The sequence below is a fragment of the Notolepis coatsorum genome, assembly GCF_963971535.1.
Source record: "Notolepis coatsorum genome assembly, chromosome: 18".
NCBI classification, from domain to species: domain Eukaryota; kingdom Metazoa; phylum Chordata; class Actinopteri; order Aulopiformes; family Paralepididae; genus Notolepis; species Notolepis coatsorum.
The window spans coordinates 28,988,466-29,012,859 of NC_140182.1; the positions used below are offsets into that span (position 1 = coordinate 28,988,466).

General features: G+C 41.5%; 1 protein-coding gene across 2 annotated transcripts in view; it reads right to left on the reverse strand.

The window, feature by feature from the left end:
- Positions 1 to 8,818: 8,818 nt before the first annotated feature.
- Positions 8,819 to 24,394, reverse strand: part of cnot2 (CCR4-NOT transcription complex, subunit 2) — a 55,219-nt gene continuing 39,643 nt past the window's right edge. For both annotated transcript variants that reach the window (XM_084335519.1, XM_084335520.1), the window contains exons 9-15: positions 23,779 to 23,896; positions 16,873 to 17,029; positions 15,825 to 15,886; positions 15,272 to 15,321; positions 14,673 to 14,773; positions 12,091 to 12,235; positions 8,819 to 10,649 (exon numbers count right to left, since the gene is read on the reverse strand). In XM_084335519.1, coding sequence (XP_084191645.1) covers positions 10,563 to 10,649; positions 12,091 to 12,235; positions 14,673 to 14,773; positions 15,272 to 15,321; positions 15,825 to 15,886; positions 16,873 to 17,029; positions 23,779 to 23,896 — 720 coding nt within the window. In that variant the 3' untranslated portion in view covers positions 8,819 to 10,562. The remainder of the gene's footprint in view (positions 10,650 to 12,090; positions 12,236 to 14,672; positions 14,774 to 15,271; positions 15,322 to 15,824; positions 15,887 to 16,872; positions 17,030 to 23,778; positions 23,897 to 24,394) is intronic.

Consider the following 24,394-nt stretch of genomic DNA (forward strand, 5'->3'; position numbering starts at 1 on the left):
AATTACAAGCTGCTGGCAGTTAAAGGGTTTTAGCAGGACTGTTGTCCTCACCTCCTTGGGGTACCCTGATGTAAACAAGACGAAAGTCTTTCTCTGGTCTGCATCCCCTTAATTGTGTGTATTGAGCTGCCCTGTATTGTACCCATTCTGCAATCTGTTAATACAATTTTCAATCAATCAAACCTACAGAAATTCTTAAATCGTCCAATAGTCAAGGTACAGTGGTTCTCAAACATTTTGAATAACATTTTCGAGTATGATTATTTTCTGTTTATCATGGGTATGAATTGTTCAGCCATTAAAGTTTCTATTTGTCTCAGTTTGTTGGATCCATTAAGCCTGTCAGTGTTGTGTGTCAAATGAAGGCTTCTAACAATGGGACCCAATCAAATCTTTTTTCTTGATTCAGATTTTTACAAATTTTACTTTTTACTAACCAAGTGTGTATAACTTAAACATTACAAAACGTTTACATTTTCTTTTCCCTGTTTCTGAAGTGGGATTTTGGATTGTAATTGCGCTTCACTGCATGTCGGCTCCTCTCTGGTTCCAGTCAAGTTGTTGTTCTGATATTGAGACAATGATAAATAAATCAAATAAACTAGTGCCCCCTTTGAGCATCTCAATGCCCCCCTTTCAACAATTCTGCACCCAGCGCCCTGTGGATCATTACTGGATCAATCTTATTAAAAGTTACATAAGGCTTGTTTATATCTTTTTTTAGTTTTGAATATATTAACCGATCAACTTTAAAAATGCGTGGCTAAGCGCATAAATAGATGCAAGTTGGCCACTAGGGGGCACTACAAATGCACAAATGGGCGTGGCATCCCCTGCTGTGGATCATTATTGGTTCAAGCATATCAATTGTTGCATAAGGCTTGTTTATATGTTTCCTAAATTTTAAGATATTAAAATTAGTACGACAGTAGACTGGAACATGTACTGGTCTCTAATCTAAATCTATGAAGACACCATGATCATGTACTGGTCTCTAATCTAAGTCTATGAAGACACCATGATCATGTACTGGTCTCTAATCTAAGTCTGAAGACACCATGATCGTGTACTGGTCTCTAATCTAAGTCTATGAAGACACCATAATCATGTACTGGTCTCTAATCTAAGTCTATGAAGACACCACGATCATGTACTGGTCTCTAATATAAGTATGAAGACACCACGATAGAGAGAGAAGTCAAATATAGCTTCTGTCAGACCATATATGGGCATACAGATTTGAGTGATTTATGACCATTAAGCCACACCCCATTTTCTAATTAGTGACTTCCACTTTCTAAGCCCCGCCCCTTTTTCTGATTGATGGCTTCCGCTTTGTAAGCCACGCCCCTTCCGCTTATCGTCCTAGAGGCTGTTGTGAAATAAGTGCACCCCCTTGTGTTCAGAAAATATATGTGTATGTGTGTGTGTGGAGGGGCTGGGTGTCCTTACCCCATGGTTGACTGTCAGTCTGAAGCCTATGTGTTTCTACATGATGTGAGCCCCCTCTTGTGTTCACAGAATGTACGAGCATAGTAGATCACGTGATCCTTGTTTTTCTGTGTGTGGGTGGAGGGGGAGCGGTTGAGACCATTTGAGACCCCCTCCACCAGGAAGTGGCGGGGGCTGCGGGACCTGTTAACTAGGTGTCTGAGGGGATGGAGTTGTCACGCTACTCGTGTCTGTTAGGGGTGTTTACCATCAAACTGCTGTCATACCCTTTTGTAAGGTGCTAGAATTAATATCTTATATTTAAAGGCACCCTCGCTGAGTGTGTGGCTGCTCTCTCCTCTCTCCTGCATTTTGGCTTGACCTGCTGACCCCTGTAGGCTCCTTCCACACACACACACATAGATGGACACACACGCACACACACACCCATTAACACACACACACATAGATGGACACACACGCACACACACACACACCCATTAACACATAGATGGACACACATACACACACAAACCCCTCTCACACACACACACACGCGCCTCACACACACACATACACATGTCTCCCTCACACACAACGCACACTCATACACACTTACAAACACATACACACAGATAGTCACAGACACACACATTGCCCTAGGCCTCCCTCACACACACCACACACATCTCCTCCACTCCACACGGGCACCATTGTCTCTCCCTACATCTGGAAGTCATTACTAGCCTCCTCTTCCGACGCGCACACGCACACACACTCACGTACACACACACACACACACACACATCGCTCACCCACACTTACAAACACATACACACAGATACACACCAACTGTCATGAAAATCACGAAAGTACCCTTGACTAAGTGCTGGGTCAAACCGGTAAACTAGTTACATACAAGCATAATTGCTTCGAACTCTCAATGAACTGCCTCAAGTGTCACGATGAGCACGGACTTAAAGAGTAATGATTAAATTAATACAATGAACTTATGTCTCGCATCGCACACGCTCAAACACATACACACTCATATACACACAGACACAAACCCCCACGACGGGGGACTCCAGATGGCTCATTAGCTCAGGCCCCCACCCCTACGAAGAAGCACGTACTGAAATCCCCCGAAATCCCCCTCCCTCGTATCTTCTATTCCCGCTCATATTCTCTTTGTCCTCAACGATGACGGTGACAGCTATCAATCATCAAACCAGAAAGAGGTGTGTCCAACGACAAATGTATAAATGATTTGACTTCTGTATCATCAGGGCTTCTGTGCAACTGTGCTCTCCCTGCGTGGAGGTACATGCCTGGGGTCCAGATTGTGATCTATCGTCCTGTGAGAGTTCAGTAAACTCAGACCCGGCGCCATGGGTGGGCATTAGGGGGCCGGGCCCGCCCACTGAGTCAGCTGTGCCCACCCTGGTAAAAAAAAATTTTTTTTTTTTTTTTTTTCAATCAAAGTCGACTATCCAAATCCTTAGTCGGGGACAGCCCTAGTGGGCACTGATGTCAACAACAACATTACTGAAGCTAGCACGGCACTCTGTGAGAATTCGTTTTCTACCCAGAACGTCTTTACAGAACATCGCCTTCATCGACATAGGCCAATTTAATTCAGTTGGCATTTGAGAAGGACTTAAGGGGAGACACTGCAGGTGAATAGGGTAAAAAAATTAACTAATAGATATCACAATGAAACTTCCCCAGTTGATTACTTATATTAAGACAAGACTTTTTTGTATTACAAGTTTTCTGAAATTGTATGTTTAAATATGCAAATGAGGCACGATCTACTTAAATATGCACTAATTTGCATATAATTCCAGGACAGAAATCTGAACATTGGATAAAGCCATTTTCAAAATTATAGTTTCATTTTGTTGACATATTAGAGCCAAAGGTTATTACAGAGGGGATTTTGGATATCTCTTTTTATCACTCCATAAATCAGAAAATACTCCATTCAGTCCATTGTTATGGTAAAATTCCATATTTCGCCATGTTTTTAGGAATAAAATGTGATATAAATCAGGGTATGAATGCGATATCAACAAACCCTTCTGTAAATACCTTCAGAACATAGATATGAATAGAACTGGAAGGTTTGGTGTATGCGAGTGCTACTGAAGTGGAGATTTCTGGCTCAGAGTATGAGGAAAAACTCTTAAAACTCATTTTCGGGAAAACGCCTTCAAAGTTCTGTATTGTAAAATGCCATACTTTTTTTTTTAAACAGATATTTACAAACACAATACCTAATCAAACCATTAGTAATAGACAACCTAAACACATGCCTGATAACTGAATAATAATAATGATGTTATTGAACTGAACAGAACTACACACAGGCTACAAACAGTGTAGTACAGTGTAGTACCCCCTAATAGGCAAAAGATATTTGAATAGATATCACTATGAAACTTTCCCAATTTGTTATGTACATATAAACTAAGAAAAAATATATTGCAAGTTTTCTGAAATGTATGTTTATATATGCAAATGAGGCACTTCCCCATTAAATATGTGCACATTTATGGATGCAATAAGGCAAAATGATGTAAAATAAACAACTAAATGTGTGTTATTGACGTTTTATTGTCACTAGTTTCATAGAAGACATGTTTAGGAAGCAAAATATAACAAAATCTCAAAATCAACAAAAAAAGTATATTTGACTATTCACCTGCAGTGTCTCGCCTTAACAAAAAAGTTCAGGAATGAGTGGAGAGGGGCAGTGTTTTAAGAAGATTTCACTCTGTCCCCAAATGCCGCTTGCCGCTCTACTAATGATGGTGAGTAGCCTGTGGAGGAATCTTGTTTGCTTTTTTATGCACCTTATTTTGGTCAGTTCAGTTCAGTTTGTCAGTGAATTCAGAAGTGTTGAATAAATGGAGACTTTTCAAAGATATACAATAGAATAGAATAGAAATGTATTATCCTGAGGGAAATTTTACACTGCAAATCACTCAACATTAAACATTTAGACAGAACAAGTCACGAATAAGAATAACAAAACAAATGGCCTAAGAATAGAATAAAATGAAATAGAATAAAAATAGAATAAAAGATACAGTAAATAAATACAGTAAAAATATACTGAAGTCTACAGTAGGTGTAATATTGCACAGTGCTGTTTAAAAAGTAAGAGTCCAGGAAGATGGTAACTGTCACTCTGTGCTCAGTGATGCAGTGAGGCACAGTGATGCATTGTAAAGTCTGATGGCTGTCAGAATGAAGGACTTCCTGTGCCGTTCAGTGCTGCATTTAGGTAGTGTGAGCCTATAACATGCTCCTCCTGTCAGCCAAGTCTGTGTATAGTGGGTGGGAGGGGTTTTCCCTGATGGCCTGGAGCTTAGCAAAGTTCCTCCTCTCCGCCACCCTCGCTAGAGTCCAGCTCCACCCAAACCACGCCACTGGCCTTCCTGACCATCTTATCCAGCCTGTTGGTGTCCCCTGCTCTCAGTCCGCTGCCCCAGCAGGTCTGTTATATATATCCGTTCAGTCTGTTTTTGTATAAGTGAATGTTCTTAAGATAGAGAGAAATTAGATTTTTCAATTGCCTCTCTGCTGTTTAGTTCAGCACCGTGGGCAGCGCCAAGCAAGCCACAGTGCCGTTGTCCCAGCTGAAACGTATAAAAGGGAACTTGTGTTGAAAAACCATTGTGCCCCCCCCCCCCCCCCCCCCCCCCCCCCCCGAGAACATTTTATGCCCCCCCACTCATTTGTTTCTGCAGCCTGGTCGGAGTAAACTGCCACATCGGACTCCGTGTCTCATCTCTGCTGCTCACCTCGCCGACAGTCAATTAAAAGAACCCAGGGTAATTTACATTATAAGTGGAAGATCGACTGAATATCCCTTTGTGTGAAGATGTTCACGCAGCTTCAAACAGATAAACGTCGTGATCTAGGGATTGCCTCACTAGGTGTGATAATACGCTGTTTAGCAGCGGGGTTAGAACGTTCTAAGTCCCGCCCCTTTTTATAACTGCCGCTTTTCCTCCTACAGGCTGTCAGTCTAAATTTCCCCTTTTCTGCAACCCTAGTTTGAAATAAGTGCGCCCCCTTGTGTTCAGAAAATCTCTAATCTAAGTCTATGAAGACACCACGATCATGTACTGGTCTCTAATCTAAGTCTATGAAGACACCACGATCATGTACTGGTCTCTAACCAAATACATATTTTGTGCCACAAAATTATTAAAAAATTTAATAATATGTCGAGGATTTCTTTTGTCTTGACTTCTAGACACTCAGGGTGAAAAGGAAATTATAGAAAGTATAACATTCAAATAAGAGGTATTGGACAAATTTGTTTTAATTCTGCCTTGTAAGAAATGGGGACATATGGAAAATGGGTTTTGCCTTGTCATTATATGGATTTGTCAGTCTAGCATGTTATTCAGGCACTGGGGGGAAATTACAGATACTCCTTGTCGTTTGGCCAGGGTTTCAAATCTTCAGATTAACAAGCCTAAACAAACTGTTCAGAATGATTGCCCTCTGTGATGTCAAGCAATGAATTAGCTTTGATGAATGAATGAATTAGCTAACTTTTGCAGACAGAGCCTTTAGAGTGGGAGGCCCGCACCCTCTGAAACTCTGTCCCGGCTGATATCCACTTTGCCACATTTCACATCGTCCCTGAACACCCACCTGTTCACGACGGCCCTGAAAACCCACCTGTTCACGACGGACCTGAAAACCCACCTGTTCACGATGGTCTGAAGACCCACCTGTTCACGACGGACCTGAAAACCCACCTGTTCACGATGGTCTGAACACCCACCTGTTCACGACGGTCTGAACACCCACCTGTTCATGACGGTCTGAACACCCACCTGTTCACGACGGTCTGAACACCCACCTGTTCACGACGGACCTGAAAACCCACCTGTTTACGACGGTCTGAACACCCACCTGTTCACGACGGTCTGAACGCCCACCTGTTCACAACGGTCTTTTTTATCCACTTTTTCTCCTTATTTTTAAATTTTTTTTCCCATCCCAATTTCGTATTATCCAATTCTTCCCTCCCCTGTCTTGAACGTTGGCTCCCACTGGTCGGCTGTAGTGAGGATAGAAGCCTTGCATCACGTGTCCCCTCCGGTACACGAGGAGGCAGCCTGTCGCATCTTTTTACCGCAGCAGCTCGAACTCTCAGTGGGCGGCAAGCAGTGACGTGTGGGAGGCTCACGCTGCCCCCGCTACTTCCTGTTTCCGCCGCACCGGCGTCACCCAACCAACCTGAAGGAGTCGCTGTCCACAACGTCCAATCCCCACCCACCGGCTTTCCCACCCTCTAACACTGCCAATTGTGTTAGTATGACGGCCGGCCAAGCCGGTAGCAATGCCGAGAGCTGTGCTCGATACCAGCGTCTCCTGCGTTAGTGGTGAGCGCCTTTCCCACTGCGCCACTCAGCCGCACCTTCAGAAAGAGGAGTGTTGAAGCTGTTTTCTTATCATCTTGGACTAGGTGATGTGATTTATAGGCAGGGGTGTAAAGTACTTGAGTAATTGTACTTTGTTACAATACTTAAGTACTGTTTTTGGGGATTTGTACTTTACTTTAGTATTATAAGGTTTGTATAGTTGTACTTTTACTAATTACATTTCAGAAAAAAAATACTTTTTACTCCTTACATTTAAAATGCAGACCTACAAAGTACATATCTCTCAGGTCCAACCATTTTAATTAGTATATTTGTTTCTCTGACCGAACTAACGTTAACATTATTAATCCTGCGGCCGCGCTTTATTTAAAAACAGCCAATCAAATCCCCATCAATGGAAAATTAACCCACCCATACCCATGCTGATTGGTCCTTGTGCAAGACTAGAAAGCTGGGATCTTTGATTAAAAACCTGCTATCAGAAGAATAGTCAGACTTTTTAGTACCCAAGTACATTTAAAAGTAGAAACTTTTTTACTTTTACTCATGTTTTTAGCCAGATACTCTGACTTTTACAAGAGTAAGATTTTGAGACGGTACCCATACTTTCACTTAAGTATAATTTCTGGGTACTTTTTACACCCGTGATTTATAGACATGCTGCGGCTTCAACTCTTAAACCTCTGTCCATCATTCTGCCCTCAGATGTATTACTGGTGGTGACATATATGATTCCCACCACTATGTCCTTTATGAAAACAAATTTAATTGGTGTTATCTATAGCACCTTTAATCTTCGTTTGGATGCAAGACCTCACGCTTATATTTTATAGCCCCAGTAACCGTCTATGGAGCTGCCACAGATTTTACATCCAGGTTCTGATTTCTAGCTTTAGGAGAGTGGTGGATATTCTTAACTATTGACTGTATTGCCCTGGGGCACAGCAAGAACATGCCAACCCTTTTAACACTTTGAGTGCCACTCACGAGATTTCTCGTTTTTTTTTATAGGTGGTTGCATGCCACTCACGAGATTTCTCGGAATTATTATTTTTTTTTTTTTTTTGCGATCTGAAAAATTATTGCATCACCCAAGCCTACCCGAGTATAGCCGAGGGGCGCCGGCGATCACTGTGGAAAAAAGCGCCCCCTGTCGTCTCCCAGATGACATAAGTGATTTTGGAATGAACTCAATGAAAATGAATGGGGAAAAAAATCCGGTACTCCACATTTTCCAGTTCACTGATCCAGCCGGGGTTACTAGAGTTCATTCTGGAGCCTCAGATCCCCGCGGATCATGGAGTTCTACTGTATCGCGTTGGATCCATACACGTATCGATTTTTTCGAATGGTGATCAGGAATTGGAATATACCAGTTGGATACCATCTGATGTCAGGTAAGGACTCTATGTTATCAGTGGTAGGATAATCAGAGTAAGTTTGATGAAGTTATAAGCTGTTTTGTGAAATGTCTTCTTTCGGTTTCACTGTAAAAGTCCGTGAGGAAATCAACGGAGCGATTATCAGTGCGCGGCCGTAATGTGCGTGCGTGCACGTATAATATTGATCATCTAGCGTTTATTTGAAAACGATTCATAAAAAGGCAGACGAATATCAACGTTGTGGAATATTCCACTAAAAGACGATTTTCATAGAATGCTCCAGAATGAGCTGTTTTTTATATCAAAACAGGGGCTTTTCTAACTGCTCTGAAATGGCAACGACGCGATAAAAAAACAATCTGCCTTCACAGCACTGACTGGAAAATAGTCTTTGATAATGCGATGGGCAGATTAGACACATAGCCATAATTTAAAACATAGATTAGGCGATATTAACGTTAACATTGGCGCCGATGGTGGCATTCAAGCGGTAAAACGGAAAACCAGGCGTGGCGCTGAAAGTGTTAACCATGGTAACAAACAATACATACACGTGACTCAGGAAAGCCTTTTCTGCTTTATTACAAAGAAAAGAAGCTTTGAACTTCAGAAAATACAAGATCGGTTTGTATTTTTTTTTTTTTTCTCTCTTCCTTCAGATTATTTTCAGTTTTCCTTTTCCTATGAAAGGCTGCCATCTAGAAACAGCTTAAACAGCTTAGATTGAAATGTGTCCATCCTCCAGACTGGTTCTTGGTTCATGTCCTTGGGTTTGTTTTTGCTTGTTTGACATTTTAAATGTAGTATTTTTGTTGTAAGTGCCCCCAGCGCTGTCCCGCAGATCCACATGTCCTGTTATCATATTGCATCCATGCTCACCTCCTAAAAACGAGGCACAAGGCAGGGCAAAGATTCTTCCAAAATAGATGTCATATATATATATATAATTACATATATATATATATATATCAATCATATATACACATTCGTACATACATATACTTATTCATGTGATGCCAAGAAACTAAAAAAAATGTACACATTTATTACAAAATTGTAACAAAGACTGGAAAGTGTTTTGCTCTGGAGCAATGAAGCTTGGTAGTCATGACAACCCCATGTAGGGGCTTGGTAGTCATGACAACCCCATATAGGGGCTTGGTAGTCATGATAACCCCATGTAGGGGCTTGGTAGTCAAGACAACCCCATGTAGGGGCTTGGTAGTCAAGACAACCCCATGTAGGGGCTTGGTAGTCATGACAACCCCATGTAGGGGCTTGGTAGTCATGACAACCCCATGGAGGGGCTTGGTAGTCATGACAAATCCCTAGAGGGGCTGGGTAGTCATGACAACCCCCTAGGAGGGGCTTGTCCATTTGTTGTGGAAAGTAAAATAGTCTCCGATTCGTGTCCATGTTGATGTCGGAAAGGAGAAAGATGTCGGAAAGGAGAAAGAAAGAGGGTGGTGGAATAAAAGTAGATGTGAGAAGATGCATGTGGGTTAATGGACTGGTTGAATGTCAATGGGAGAAGATGCATGTGGATTGGTTGAATGTGAAGAGATGCATGTGGATTGGTTGAATGTGAAGAGATGCATGTGGATTGGTTGAATGTGAAGAGATGCATGTGGATTGGTTGAATGTGAAGAGATGCATGTGGATTGGTTGAATGGGATGAGATGCGAGTGGATTGGTTGAATGGGAGGAGATGCGAGTGGATTGGTTGAGGAGGGGATGCGTGTGGATTGGTTGAATGTGAATGGGAGGAGATGCGTGTGGATTGGTTGAATGAATGGGAGGAGATGCTTGTGGATTGGTTGAATGTGAATGGGTGTGTGTGGATTTCGTGGATTGGTTAAACCATGAGGGAGTGTTTTGACATGAAAAAGCACAAAACAACTTTTGTGTTCTTTTATTACTAAATATAGTGCAACAATAAACATTGCATTTCTTACGCCCTTTCACTCAGTCGCTTTGCCTTCCCAGCATTCCACTGTTCTTAACACTTCCTGGATACGAGGCGTGATGTGCCCCCTTGTTCTGTTACTGTCAAGTGTCACATAGTTCTCCTGCCTTCCGACAAAACAGGCTTCAAATTCAAGAGACGTAAACAAAACACAGACCCTGCTCAAAACAAAAAAACAGAGGAAAATCAGGAATAAAAATAGAACGTGTGTTGTTGTTTTTTTCTGAAAGGCTGTTTCTGCTCCACTCTCACACGGTGGCCAGCCCTCCTCTGCAGTCAATTAGCCGAATCCTCAAGGAATAAAAACCAGGAAGTCTGGACCACAGCGCCCTCCCCTGGCTGACTGGGTGATGTGCAGGATCTGGCCCCTCAGAAGGCCTGCTGGGCAGGGTTGTAGTTGAAGGTGGTGGGCACGTGGGGCCTCTCCTCCAGCTTGTCGTACTCCAGGTGAAACTCCTGGGAGAGAAGACAGGAACATCCAGGTCAGAGGGTATACAGCGGGTTGGTTCTGAGCGAGCCATCCGATTGGCCCAGTGTTATACAGGGCTGAATTAACTTGTCTCCGGGTTTTTATTCATAATGTCAAATCAAATATTATATAAAAACGTGTATGAAAGCAATAAAAACAATCACGGTTGTGTCATCTTAAAACAGGGTTCCTGCAGGTTTCAACAAGTTAAATGTAAGACTTTTTAAGACCACTTTGAAGATAATTTAATACCCATTTCACAGAGATACTGACAAAAAAAAAGTATGAAGGAAAAAGAATATGAAAGTCATAATAGGGCTATTACCGTACTGTTTACTTTGCAGCACAGACATTTCCCCAAAACACATTTAAATATGATACAGAGAAGTTATCACAACATAGAAGTAACTTTGTAGGGGAGCTCCAGTAGCTCACCGCGTACCTCCGACGCTATTTCGGCGTCGGGGACAACCGTGCGCGTCACGGATCTGGGGTACACGAGTTCGACTCCCGGACTCGCCGTATTTTCTCAGAGTGTCTTTCCCCCGATCTATACCCCATTCAACCTGTTTCTGTCGGTCATGCTTGACCAGAAAAAGCGATAAACGCTAAAAGAACCAGCTGACTGGTCAAAGTTTAAAAAAAATAAATAAGTAACTTTGTAATACATAGTCAAGACCTTTTTAAGACTTTTTAAGGCTTAACATTTGGATTATTAAATGTCTTTTTAAGACCCTGCGGGAACCCTGATTAAATGACATCACTGCTTCGATGATCTACAGCGATCATCTCTTGTGTACTATTTCTTAAATATCTAACGCTTAGTGCTCTTGACTCCCGTCTGCAGTTAGAAAGCTGTATGGACAGCTCTACTGCTCAGAGAATCACCTCTACTGCTCAGAATCAGCAGAGAAAGCCGTATGGACAGCTCTACTGCTCAGAGAATCACCTCTACTACTGAGAGCAGAGAAAGCCATATGGACAGCTCTACTACTGAGAGCAGAGAAAGTCGTATGGACAGCTCTACTACTCAGAGAATCAGCAGAGAAAGCCGTATGGACAGCTCTACTACTGAGAGCAGAGAAAGCCGTATGGACAGCTCTACTACTGAGAGCAGAGAAAGCCGTATGAACAGCTCTACTACTGAGAGCAGAGAAAGCCGTATGAACAGCTCTACTACTGAGAGCAGAGAAAGCCGTATGAACAGCTCTACTACTGAGAGCAGAGAAAGCCGTATGGACAGCTCTACTACTGAGAGCCTAGAAAGCCGTATGGACACCTCTACTACTCAGAGAATCAGCAGAGAAAGCCGTATGGACACCTCTACTGCTCAGAATCAGCAGAGAAAACCGTATGGACAGCTCTACTGCTCAGAATCAGCAGAGAAAACCGTATGGACAGCTCTATTACATTGAGGAGCAGCGTTACCTTGGCTACCTTCCTCCAGTTAAGACAATCAAAGAAGTAGTAAGTTCCTCTCTCGTAGGTGTTGGTCTTTAGTGTTGGCTCCATGCCAGGCGCTCTGGTGATCCAGACACGCTCCTCTTTATGGTACCGCCAGTCCCGGTTGAACCTGCAGACAAACGACATTCAGTGAAATTATAATGATGTAGGTTTAACTTTAACACTTTAACCGCCGAAAACGCCGGAACTCATCATTCCCCGCCATGCTCATTCCGCCGAGGACGCCTTAACTCGTCTTTGATGTCAATATTTCAAAAATCTGTCATCGAAATCATATTTCCTTTCCGGGGCCCTGAGACACAAGTGTGATCTCCTCTCAACTCTCTAGCGGTTCAAGAGCGCCATCTGGTGGCCGATCGGCAGATCGCCAACCGGATATTAACCTTTGAACCAGTAGTACTCATGCAAATGTGGTCCGGCCACTCTCTATAGCTCCCGCGACTCCATCTTGAAACAGTGGATAATAGATCGCTCGCCCTAACTCAATAAACAACGTTATTTGGACGTATATACTATTATACAACCTGGAAATGGATCGGGCATTTCTACATCCCATAATCGAAAACGGTCTACTCCACGCTGATCGTCCAACGGCGCGAGGAACATACGGTAAGATTCAGCGTTATATTCTAACGTGTTCAATATAAACTGCTATGATGAACATATGACCCACTCTGGATGAATCATCTAACGTTGCCCACGGAATTATAAACGATCCCCCGCCCATCCGGTCATCATGAGATCATACGTAGATCATTCTAGAAGTACGTCCAGTTGAAATTTTTCATCTCGCGCCGATCGCTATTAAACTGTATTTCATCATCAATATAATGCATTTAGGGCTATAAATCACGTTCTGAAGAAAGCTGCAGAAAACGATAAAAACATACTTATACTTTAGACCATATTTTAGTATGAATATGTGAATGAAAAAGTTTAACGTTGCTACACCCTGAACAATACATATAGGACATTGAATGGGCCATAATAATGGCAATGTAGCAATAGAATTTAAAAAGTTATAGCCCTGCAAAGAAGGGGAACTTCTCCATAGACAAATAGAGCTGGCGAGGGATGGTAAATTATGAATTTAACCCATGGCGATCAAAGTGTTAATCTGAGAACCAGTAAATTAGTAAAAATGTGTAAATCAGGTGCATTCTATGTGTGAACGTGGGAAGTAGGGAGGGGATACAAACATGTAATGTTCATTTTGGAAATTCAATTCATGAATCTATTTTTTGTTGGGGGGGGAAGGTGTCTGTCTATTACACACCTTTCTAAAAGATCTGTGGAAAAATTATTACTCTACATATAAATGTTATTTATAGCACCTTTATATCATTCAGGATTTAATCATATACATTTTGATTTGATTTGATGTTATTACGGATCCCCATTAGCTGGTGCCATAGCAACCAGCTAGTCTTCCTGGAGTCCACACAAAAAAAATACAAAAACAATTATTATTGCAAAACAAAATTATTAAAAGTCAGTACTCAACACACAATGCATAATGAAACTAACAATTAAGATGGCTAAAATTACATGCAAGCAAAAAAAAGAAAAAAAAATTTAACTTTACATTATAAAGATGATTCATTAATGTGATTTCATTACATCATAATTAGAATATTGGAATGGGTAGTCACATTGCTGGTTCTGCCTTTTGTGTGTGTGTGTGTGTGTGTGTGTGTGTGTGTGTGTGTGTGTGTGTGTGTGTGTGTGTGTGTGTGTGTGTGTGTGTGTGTGTGTGTGTGTGGTTTAGGGCTAGACTATTGTGTGTTTGCCTGCCGTCATCAATCAGTCACAGGTCAGTATTTATAGGGAAGGTCTACATGATTGGATTGGCTGGGAAAAAGAAAATGGCCCAGAAATTACAATAATCATAGTTTAGTCCTTCTGTAAAATGACCTGCTGCAACATGAACCTTGAGGAGAGGTCAGAGCCGGTCAGAGCTTGTCATATTTCTTCAGAGGTCAGAGCGCGTCATATTTCTTCAGAGGTCAGAGCGTGTCATATTTCTTCAGAGAGGTCAGAGCCGGTCAGAACGTGTGATATTTCTTCAGAGGTCAGAGCACATCATATTTCTTCAGAGGTCAGAGTGCGTCATATTTCTTCAGAGGTCAGTGTGTCATATTTCTTCAGAGGTCAGAGCACATCATATTTCTTCAGAGGTCAGAGTGTGTCATATTTCTTCAGAGGTCAGAGCACATCATATTTCTTCAGAGGTCAGAGCGCGTCATATTTCTTCAGAGAGGTCAGAGCGTGTCATATTTCTTCAGAGAGGTCAGATGTCAAAGCGTGTCATATTTCTTCAGAGGTCAGAGCGAGTCATATTTCTTTAGAGGTCAGACAGAGCGTGTCATATTTCGTCAGAGGTCAGTGTTTACCAGAGATGCGCTTGCCATTTTTCCAGAAATAACGCATTGGGTAAAAAAAAAAAATCAACTGAGAAATCAAAAAAAAACAAGGAAGGATATGGGATGAATAATAATAATAATAATAAGGATAACAGAAGCGCTGAAGCCAGCAGCGTCACTCACAGCTCTACTGCGGCCAGCAGCTGTAGCAGATCTCCTCCGTTCATGTAGTAGAGGTAGAAGAGCAGGTCCTCTCCGTACCGAGCCAGCTTGATGGCCGCCAGCTGACAAGCACAAGTACAACCCATCAAAACCGTCACTTTCACTCCTGAACGTCCCCAAGGGGATTAATGAAGGAACAGTTGACTTTGATGATTTGAGTTATATAATAGAATGTTCTCCATCAGATCAAATCAAGTGGCTATGATTTCTAGCAGGTCACATGTTTCTTGGTATGGGATTTTAATCTGGTATTGGACTAATATCTGATCCCATTATCTGTATTTTAGCTTAGTATTGGACCAATATCTGATCCCATTATCTGTATTTCAGCTTAGTATTGGATCAATATCAGATCCCCCAGCAAGGTAGATGGTCAAATCCACAGAAGGGGCTTCATTTCTTATGTTTTCATTACTCTATTCATATACTCATAACTATGATTTTCTTTGAGACCTAGGAATTGTCGTAATCACATTCCATACTTCTTCATATTCTCCATACTAAGCAATCGTGAAGATGAATACTACAGTAGCTGAAGGTTAGTAGTGTGTCTGGCTTACCTTGTCTCTTATGTGAATGTTGGTTAAGTATTCCGAAGGAACATGGAAGTCTGAAAGATGGGAGACAGAGATCAGCATGTGATTAGAGAGATCAGGGATGAGATGAGAGATCGGGGATCAGCATGTGATTAGAGAGATCAGGGATGAGATCACAATGTGATGAGAGATCAGGGATGAGATGAGAGATCAGGGATGAGATCAGAGATCAGCATGTGATCAGAGAGATCAGGGATGAGATCAGCATGTGATTAGAGAGATCATGGATGAGATCAGCATGTGATTAGATATCATGGATGAGATCAGCATATGATTAGAGAGATCATGGATGAGATCAGCATGTGATTAGAGATCATGGATGAGATCAGCATGTGATTAGAGAGATCATGGATGAGATCAGCATGTGATTAGAGAGATCATGGATGAGATCAGCATGTGATTAGAGATCATGGGTGAGATCAGCATGTGATTAGAGATCATGGATGGGATCAGGGATGAGATCAGAGATCAGGGATATGATCATAGAGAAACAGCATCAGTCAGGGGAGTGTCTTACCGATGTCTTGAGGCCGACAAGGTGCTGATGCCCAAGGCGAAGCAAACTTGGGGTAAAGGTTTCTGTATGAAGAGATTGGCATGTTAAACACACAACCATAACCAACACGTCTACAAATACAGAAAGTAGAATGGAATTACTAAAATATATCATCTCTAAAAAAGCCAAATCTTCAGGAATAGATTTAAAGCAAGATTAAAAGGAACACTCCAGCATTTTGGGGAATACAATTATTTGCCAGATTGATAGACATTTTCTCTCTGTGCGTTTAGTAGAGACTAGAGCTATCCAGCTGCAAGATAGCCTAGCATAAGTTAATGGAAGTGGATACGGGCCAGCTAGCCTAGCTTAAAACTCCAGGAGAGGTGTTTTTGGCCAACAGCGTCCATTCATTTGTGCTGTGCTAGGCTAGCTTGCAGCCGGATAGCTTTCTACTGAACGCACAGGGAGGAAATTGGTATCCATCTTCTTGTCCGACTCTGGACTCTCTCCTTTAAAATGTCCTCAAAGCGTCCTAGCATTCTAAAAGGATGCGTCGCAGCCCTAACATTTTCATGGAAGTTATTCAGTATTGGGAGACAATGCTACTACAGTGGGATTAGTCTCCCGTGTGTCTTGTTATTATAGGGAGGTGTAGTCTGACGTTACTTTAGTTTCCTGTGCGGTCCACCCGTATAGGGATTTATCATTGGGAAAATGTAGTATCAGCTATTGTAATAATTCTGCCTCATGAACATTGGCAAGCTTTCCATTTTTGCACAAAATGAGTTCTCTTCTATCACTAACATTATTGTTTAAGGATTTTTGGTTGAAATAAAATAATACGTAATTATTTTACGATTAATTGCGAATTGTTTCATGTTAAGCTATAGATTGTGGATGAATACACACAGAAAGGTACACCATGCCAATGTTCATTCTTTATTTGTTTTAAACAAGACGATTTAGAAATGTGTCCATTGGAAATACATTGCCATTTCAAGCGAGGTGGACCGCGCGGGAAACAATGACGTAACCACTACACCTCCCCTATTGTGTTGAGTCTTACTCTGGAGAGTTGAGGTTGAGTCCCAGTGTTGTGAGGTCGCTTCCCAGCGCCAGGTGGACCATCCCTGGATCCGTCTCTGCTGCCCGGATGAACGTCAGCAAGCCGATCATCCCGAACTGGTCCGTCACCATCCCCGAGGGAATGTTCGTCACTCGACCTGCAGAGGAGCGTACTTTAACTTTTAGTTGAAGTCCATAAGCCCTTTCTCCACTTTTTAAATCAGCTATAAATAGGTGGATCATAAGTAGCAGAATCTGGGAGTAGTGAACAAAGGGTTTCTAATGTGTTCTTCCTTTTTATTCTTCTTTTTTTTATTATTATTATTTTATTGTTTATAAAATGGAATATTAATGTATGTGTGCATGTATTATTGGTATTGCACAGTTGAACAATTTGATTGTAAGTTGTCTGCAATATATCGCAGAGGAAAGAAAGACTAATGTTAGAGAACTATGAAGAGACAAAAGCCATCCGGGTCACAGTATAAAAAGAGAAGAAAAGAAGAAAGAGAAACATGCCAAGGTGAAAGGTATGTAATTTTGTACAACTTCCAAGACCTGCCACACCAAGAGCTGATGAAGCAAGCAGAGGCACTTGTACACACCTTAAACCATGGAGGGCAATCTGATTTGGATGGGAAGGAGCTGGCTCAGGAGTTGGAAAATGTACCTGACTTGCCATCAAAGAGCATTGACAACTCTTGAGTTGTTGAAATTCATACACACAAAGCAGCTCACAGAAATATATCCCAACTTGTGTATTGCTCTGCGGATCAGTGCAACGCTACCAGTAACAGTAGCTTCAGCCGAGAGGAGTTTTTCCAAATTAAAACTTTATTTTTTGTATCCACTTTTTCTTGTATTTTCCTCCCATCCCAATTTAGTCGTTATGCCAATTGCCCCTCCCCTTCCTGGTCGTTGCGCGCATTTGCCCCCTACTTGCCGGTCTAGGGAGCCCTGAAGTCTATCACATGCTTCCTCCGATACATAGGAGACAGCCAGCACCCTCTTTTCACCTGGCAGCAAGGACTCTCATTGGGTGAGTGTAACGCGTGGGAGGGCACACTACCTCACCCAGATCCCTTCCTCGCTGTGCAGGAGTCGCTGTTTACAACGACCAGATTACTACCCACCGGCTTCCCTCCCGCTGACACTGCCAATTGTGTCAGTATGACGACCAGCCAAGCCGGAGGCACTGCTGACAGCTGGATTCGATACCAGTGTCTCTGCGGTGCTAGACAGACGCTTAGTCCGCTGCGCTACCCTGCCGCAAATTAAAACTCTTGAAAACATACCTGAGGTCAACCATGGCTCAAGAATGCCTCAGTGGTCTGGCTGTAATCAGTATTAACCATAAGGTTGGTGGTCAGATTTCATATGATGATGATGATGAAGAATTGCACTGTAAATGGAAACCAGTAGGAGCTACAGGCTAACCTTGAAGTGTGATGATAGGGAGTGGAATGTAAATAGTTCTTTAGACAAAGTGAATTTGTAATTTTTATTTATTTGTTTGTTTATTTAGCATATTATATTTTGATTATATATGTGTAACATATTTTACAATACATAATTTTCTTTTAACACTTTGAGCGCCACTCACGGTTAATCTCGGGTTTACGATTGTGACGTTGAAAGCCACGTCACAGCTTTTCTCTCTTTTTTTTTTTTTTTTTTTTTAAATTATTTTTAAGCGATCTGAAATCATATTGCATCACGCAAGCCTACCGTTGGAGATCCAGGGGCCGCCGGCGATCAGATGTGAAAAAAGCGCCCCCTATCGTCTCCCAGATGGTAAATCACCCTTTTGGAATGGACTCAATGAAAATGGATGGGGGAAAAAAAATATTCCAGTCCACTGATGCAGCCGGAGTTACCAGAGTTCATTCTGGAGCATCTGAGATCATGCGATCATGGGTTATACTAGGGGTGGACGGTATAAACGGTATACGGTATAAACGGTATGAATTTGCTCTACGGTATGGATTTTGAGTATACCGTGTAACCGGTAGTGCAGCTCTAAAATAGCAATGACGTCATGTAACCACAGCGCGACTATTTCACTGGCATTTGCCCCTAAAAATAGATAGAATTAGTCATAGATAATAGATATGTGCGAACTGGAAAAAGTTATTTAGGAGGCTTCGCGCAGTGGGCGTGCCAGCCCCTACCGCACGCATGTAAACACGGGTCTAGTAGTCTAGTGGGACGGGACACGGGAGCTGTCGGCGTCTCCCTGAGCTAACGTTAGCTTAGCTACCGTTACAAAATGACCCAGTCAACTATTCACTTTTAGTTTAATACATGATGGGGCATTGTCTAACCGAACGGTATCTAGTCGGCCAGCTACCGATAGCTCCTGACATCAACAAACGCTCCACAAAGTCTAGTACTAGAGACGTGTATGCTACCTGTTAGCTCACGTTAACACAAGTTAGTTCACCGTTCAAAACGAAATGTCCCATTGAACTAAATAATTCACTGAGGCGTTGTATTAACGTTATATATGCAGTAGCTACAGATAGCTCATGATATCAATGTCTTATAACACTGATTCGATGCGTATTCGAGCTGAGGGCTTGCTAACGTTATAATACCAATACAATAGGGTCCAGGTGCAGCGCCGGAGAATCCTGGCCGTAGCTCTGCTCGAGGCTACTCGAGTATAGGTCCAGGTGCAGCTCCGGAGAATTCTGGCCGTAGCTGGAGGCTACTAGAGTACACACAGACAGTGGAGCTTGTTGCGTGGTGGCAATGTCTCGCAGATAATACCAGTACAAGTCTAATTATATAATATATATATTTTATAAAAAAAATATATATATATAAAATAAAAATAAAAATTTTATCAAAAACGATGATACCGTGATATATACCGTTACCGTCTATGCTTCAAATTATACCGTGATATAAATTTTAGACCATACCGTCCACCCCTAGGTTATACTGTACACACGTTGGATCAATATACTTATCGATTTTTTCGAATGGTGATCAGGAATTGGAATATACCATTTGGATACCATCTGATGTCAGGTAAGGAATCTATGTTATCAGTGTTAGGATAATCAGACTCGTTTTCATGGAGATATAAGCGTTTCCACTATATGTGATATGGCTGTTTCACTGTAAAAGCCATGAGGAAATAATAGCAGCGATTATCAGCGCACGGCACGAGCATGCGTGCGCACACATATACTATCGACCATCTAGCGTTTATTTGAAAACGATTCATAAATAAACCGACAAATGATAACGTTCTGGAATATTCCAGTAAAAGGCGATTATCATGGGATGTGTTGTTTTTTCTTCGAAACAGAGTGGTTTTCAAAATGCTATAAAAAGGAAATGAAGCGATAAAAACACAATCTGCTTTGCCAATGTTGACTGGAAAATGATTCTTTGATAAGCGATGGGCAGATTAGACACATAGCATAATTTAAAACATAGATTAGGCGATATTAACGTTACATGGGCCGTGGACCGTGGCATCAACGGGGTAAAAAGGAAAACACGGCCTGGCACTGAAAGTGTTAAAGCAATTTGCATGTTATTTTATTGTTTGTTATTGTTATTGTTATTATTATGATTATTATTATGATTATTATTATTATTATTGATTGTTAGCCAAGTTGTTTGTTTTAATTCTTTAGTGTGCACTTTACATTTCTTCTTAATTTTCTTTTAAAGCAAATTTGCACTTTCTTTTATTGTTTGTTAGTTATTATTGTGTGTTAGCTAAGTTGTTTATTTGTTTTAATTCTTTAGTGTGCACTTTACATTTATTCTTAGCTCTTGTTCTTGCTTGTAAAAAAGAAAGGTGCAGTACTTTACTGTATAACTCTTAACCCTTTCACTGCCACACGACAGAGGGTTAACCCTTTACTATTACACAACAGACAGTCGTGAAAGGGTTAACCTTCTGTCTATTGTCGCAGTGAAACGGGTTAACCGTTTGGTAGCGCAGCAGTGAAAGGGTTAAGATGTTTTGATTGGGGGGGGGGGGGGGGGGGGGTGAAGCTCGCCTAGGGCGCCAAATGTGCTAGGTCCACCCTGCACATACAGACACAGCGTCGATCGGGGTAGAAATAAATATCAGATCAACAATCAAACTATTTTATAACTAATTGGACCAGTTAGATTACAACAAACTGTATTTTATAACTAGTTGGACCAGTTAGTTAAACTATGGACCAGTTAGATTACAACAAACTGTATTTTATAACTAGTCGGACCACTTAGATTAGAACAAACTATTTTATAACTAATTGGACCACTTAAAACAACGTGATGAACTAAGTGGTTGAGAAAGGACACATCGATATGACGCTTGAGCAATATGATATGACAGACTAGAGCTGAACTCATAACAATACTGGTGACATGACTGAGACTAGAGCTGAACTCATAACAATACTGGTGATATGACTGAGACTAGAGCTGCTCAACAATACTGGTGATATGACTGAGACTAGAGCTGAACTCAACAATACTGGTGACATGACTGAGACTAGAACTGAACTCATAACAATACTGGTGATATGACTGAGACTAGAGCTGAACTCATAACAATACTGGTGACATGACAGACTAGAGCTGAACTGAACAATACTGGTGACATGACTGAGTAGAGCTGAACTCATAACAATACTGGTGACATGACAGAGTAGAGCTGAACTCATAACAATACTGGTGACATGACAGACTAGAGCTGAACTCAACAATACTGGTGACATGACTGAGACTAGAGCTGAACTCAACAATACTGGTGACATGACAGACTAGAGCTGAACTCATAACAATACTGGTGACATGACTGAGACTAGAGCTGAACTCAACAATACTGGTGATATGACTGAGACTAGAGCTGAACTCAACAATACTTGATATGACTGAGACTAGAGCTGAACTCAACAATACTGGTGACATGACAGAGTAGAACTGAACTCAACAATACTGGTGATATGACAGACTAGAGCTGAACTCAACAATACTGGTGACATGACTGAGACTAGAACTGAACTCATAACAATACTGGTGATATGACTGAGACTAGAGCTGAACTCATAACAATACTGGTGACATGACAGACTAGAGCTGAACTCAACAATACTGGTGACATGACTGAGTAGAGCTGAACTCATAACAATACTGGTGACATGACAGAGTAGAGCTGAACTCATAACAATACTGGTGACATGACAGACTAGAGCTGAACTCAACAATACTGGTGACATGACTGAGACTAGAGCTGAACTCAACAATACTGGTGACATGACAGACTAGAGCTGAACTCATAACAATACTGGTGACATGACTGAGACTAGAGCTGAACTCAACAATACTGGTGATATGACTGAGACTAGAGCTGAACTCATAACAATACTGGTGACATGACAGACTAGAGCTGAACTCAACAATACTGGTGACATGACTGAGTAGAGCTGAACTCATAACAATACTGGTGACATGACAGACTAGAGCTGAACTCAACAATACTGGTGACATGACTGAGACTAGAGCTGAACTCAACAATACTGGTGACATGACAGACTAGAGCTGAACTCATAACAATACTGGTGACATGACTGAGACTAGAGCTGAACTCAACAATACTGGTGATATGACTGAGACTAGAGCTGAACTCAACAATACTTGATATGACTGAGACTAGAGCTGAACTCAACAATACTTGATATGACAGAGTAGAACTGAACTCAACAATACTGGTGACATGACAGAGTAGAACTGAACTCAACAATACTGGTGACATGACAGAGTAGAACTGAACTCAACAATACTGGTGACATGACTGAGACTAGAGCTGAACTCATAACAATACTCGTAGTGACATCCAGGGAGCGAAATTAACTTTTTGACTCACCGGCCAGTGGCGGGTAGATGGGAAGAATCTACCCGCCAAGCAGATTTCTTACCTGCCAACTTTTTTTTGATAAAAAAATAAATTATTATTATTTTATATAATTTTTTTTTAATAAAATATATATATTATATAATCATACTTGTAGTTGTATTATCTGCGAGACATCGCCACCTCGCTGTCTGCAAACAGCTCCACTGTCTGTGTGTATACTCGAGTGGCCTCCAGCTCCAGCAAGGATTCTCCGGCGCTACAGCTGGACCCTAAACTCTTACATTCAGCATGAAAGGATTCTCCTGCGCTGCACCTGGACCCTAGTCAGCAGCCCGCATGCTGATGCGATGTAACTGGACACTTGCTGCAGTTGTTGATGTCGGGAGCTATGAGTAGCTAGCCAGCTGGATAACGTTACACAATGCCTCATGTATTAAACTAAAACTAAGTGAATAGTTGACTGGGTCATTTTGTAACAGTAGCTAACATCAGCTCACAGAGTTCTCTCTGACTAGACTAACGTCAGTCACGGTGACTGTGTGTTTACATGCAGCATACAGAAACAGGTAGGGGAGGTTTAGGAGCAGCAATGCGCTGCGTGTCTGTGCTCAGACAGCGAGTGAGAACTCCGCTCAGAATTGGATCATGATTTTCGGTTTTCACATGACCATTTGATTGGCCGCCACACGGCGGGCAGACCTCATAGTGGGAGGCGCCAAACGTATAAACTGAGCGCAAATGGCGGGTGGCGCTCTCTAGTTTCGCCCCCTGGTGACATCAGAGTATAATTTCTCCAATACTAAAATCCAATAACAAAAGCCATGTGTAACTGTCACAGATTAAAGCAAACTCACTTCATTTTCTGCCTTTTTCACACAAAGACGGATCTTAGTTCTCTCTAATGGGAGAACACATGTATTATATTTCAATCATGGTTGCCCAATGACCCCGAACGAATGGACGAATGTTACAGATTGGACCGGAGCGGAGCTTGGTATCGGATCAGAACCAGTGTTGTTGAAGCGGCCTCACCGTCGGGTAAGACCTGGATGCCTTTTTTCTGGTTGCTGTTGGGTGCCGAGATGGTCTTGTCTCCGGGGAACTTGGGCCCGTCGGTGCTGGACGTGCTCTTACCTGTAGAGTTCAGGTTCTGGAGGAGGAGAGGACCGGGTCAGAGACAGGTAGATAATACGTCATAATACACCTACTTTATAAAGTAACAATACACCTACTTTATAAAGTAACAGAGAGAGCTTCACAGAACAATTAAAAAAAAAAGTCTAGAAATAAAGCAATAAAATTGCAAGATGAAAAACAATCGCATCAAATTAAATATATAAATAAATAAATAAATAATAAATAAATAAATAAATAAATAAATAAATAAATAAATAAATAAATAAATAAATAAATAAATAAATGCAGATAAGCTTTGCTATGTACAGCTGAAGAGTTTTCTTTGGTGATGTTCTATTTTTGTGCTTGTGAAAAAGTACAATACAATATAAAAGTATAATATGACAGAAATGACAGATATTTTGAAACTATTTAAGGCCAAAACGTATAAAAACGATAAAAAAATTATATAAAAAATATATATATATATCGGCCCAATCTTGATATCGGACCGATACCGATGTGTAAAAAA